Genomic DNA, 1,926 nt, shown 5'->3' with positions numbered 1-1,926 from the left:
CGCTTTACCTTCATCATAGCCACCCAACCTTACATAAACAACCCAACCCACGGGTCGAGTTACTTATTGTATCTGATTTTTTCGAACCCGAAACACGAAACACGCCGCTTGCTTGCGGCGCGCTGTCTGAGGTGAGGCATTGGCCTCACCCCGTTTTCGGTTCTACATCTCCTTTCCAACGGTTGCAGGTGGGGATCAATCGCCGATCTTAAGAGAAGGCCCCAACCTTCTTTTTATTGTCTGAAAGGAAGTCTCTTGAACATACACACACACACACACACACACACACACATTTTTTGCGTGCGGCAGCCTTCAAACACTTCAACGAAAGAAAATTAGAATTTTACCATATACCCCCATGGCAACAGCCACGATGTCCAGCTCGCTGTCTCGAGCCTTTACAAAGCGCACCCAGAAACCCCTCGTGGTTTCAGCACCCATGCCCTACCGCGAAGGCCAGCTTAAATTACCAGCAGGTACCATCAAACGCAACGAGATCTCTCTGCCCGTGCAATTGCTCTCAACTACAAACTTGCTTGCATACACCGCACCTGATCTCGAGAAACCACGTCACAAGCTCCAATACCGTGATCAACACCAGCAACACCAGCAACAATCGCAGACAACGTCAACATTGAAGAAAACATCCGCATCGTCTGCCAATTCCTCCTCGTCCTCCTTCCGCTCCGCTGAAGATTCAGATGTCACTACGAACTCCTCAGCGGCATCCGCATCTTCCTCATCCTTCGTCCATACCTCCAGTAATAGCCCCCTTATACCCCCTGAAATGTCTTCGGCAGAAGAACACTCCCCCGTCGTGCCAGAACCAAACCATCTATCCGGCTACTTCAGTAAGCCTGCCCGCTCCAGCTCTACCGACGTGGCCCACCGCCACCGCTCTTCCATGTCCTCGTCAATCTCCTACGCAACGCCCAAGCTACCACGTAGATCCCTATCGCATACCAAGAAATTGCATCAGGAACTCGCGCGCCAGCGCTCAATATCACGAAGCAGCAGCAGCACCAGCAGCAGCACCACAGGACCACCGCCAACTTCGCTCACACACTCCCACTCCCACTCCCTCAGCCGCAGCCACAGTCGTAGCAACAGCCACAGCTCCAGCGCCCGCCTAAGCACAGAACGCCTCCGCGCGCTCCCCGAATCAACCACCCTCCCCCCACCCCCCACCTCCCTATCAACCCAACAGCACCCCTTCGGCAAGGAACTCGAACAGGTCAACGAAGTCGCGGAGGAGTTTGGGTTTGGGGATCGTGCGCCTACGACGGTGGCGACGGCGACGGCGAATGATGCGATGTTCCTGGAGGATGAGAGGGTGCTGGCTTCGAAGGGGCTCCGTAGGTTTGCGGTGGAGGAGTATGCGGTGGAGGTTGAGGAAGTTTATCGGGCTATTTTTGATGAAGGGTTTGTGGGTGGGGGGGATGTGTGGATATAGTGGAGCGATTGTGCTCCCAGATGCCCCAAAAAAAGAGAAAAGTGGGGAAAGATGACCGTTAGATGGAGGGGGTGAAACAAACTACTGGATGGCTGGATCGATGGAATTTTTGTTTCTTTTCAAGTCAAAGCAGCGGGACCACCACTGCCACTCCTGAGTCATGATTTGATATTCGTGTTTCTGTGTTTTGGTTCAGTTTGTTAACGGCTTGCTCTCTTTTACGGTTATGGTTTTTGCTAAACGGTTTTTTTTTTTAACTTGCCCTAAGCTTTCTTCTCTCTGTGCGCCTTTGCGCTTCCACCCTACCACTATCAACACCACCACCTTTACCACCAATGCCAACCACAACACCCCGAGCACCCGCTGCCTCTACCTGCTGTAGACCCTTCTCACCACTCCCACCATCCCAACTTCATATCGATTGAAAAATCTCTTTTATTATATTCCCCGCTCGCGCGTCTTTCAGAGGAAAT

At 52.5% G+C, this 1,926-nt stretch overlaps 1 protein-coding gene across 1 annotated transcript; it reads left to right on the top strand.

Moving 5' to 3' along the window:
* Window positions 1-358: 358 nt before the first annotated feature.
* On the top strand, window positions 359-1,453 carry PAAG_05667 (hypothetical protein; the record flags this gene model as incomplete). Its single annotated transcript, XM_002792336.2, has 1 exon — window positions 359-1,453. The coding sequence occupies one exon, from the start codon at window positions 359-361 to the stop codon at window positions 1,451-1,453; it is 1,095 nt and encodes a 364-aa protein (XP_002792382.2).
* Between the last annotated feature and the right edge of the window lie 473 nt (window positions 1,454-1,926).

Source organism: Paracoccidioides lutzii (genome assembly GCF_000150705.2).
Source record: "Paracoccidioides lutzii Pb01 unplaced genomic scaffold supercont2.15, whole genome shotgun sequence".
In the NCBI taxonomy this organism is placed as follows: Eukaryota; Fungi; Ascomycota; class Eurotiomycetes; order Onygenales; family Ajellomycetaceae; genus Paracoccidioides; species Paracoccidioides lutzii.
The sequence above is the reverse complement of the archived record's forward strand: the minus strand, read 5'-3'. Positions and strand labels throughout refer to the sequence as shown.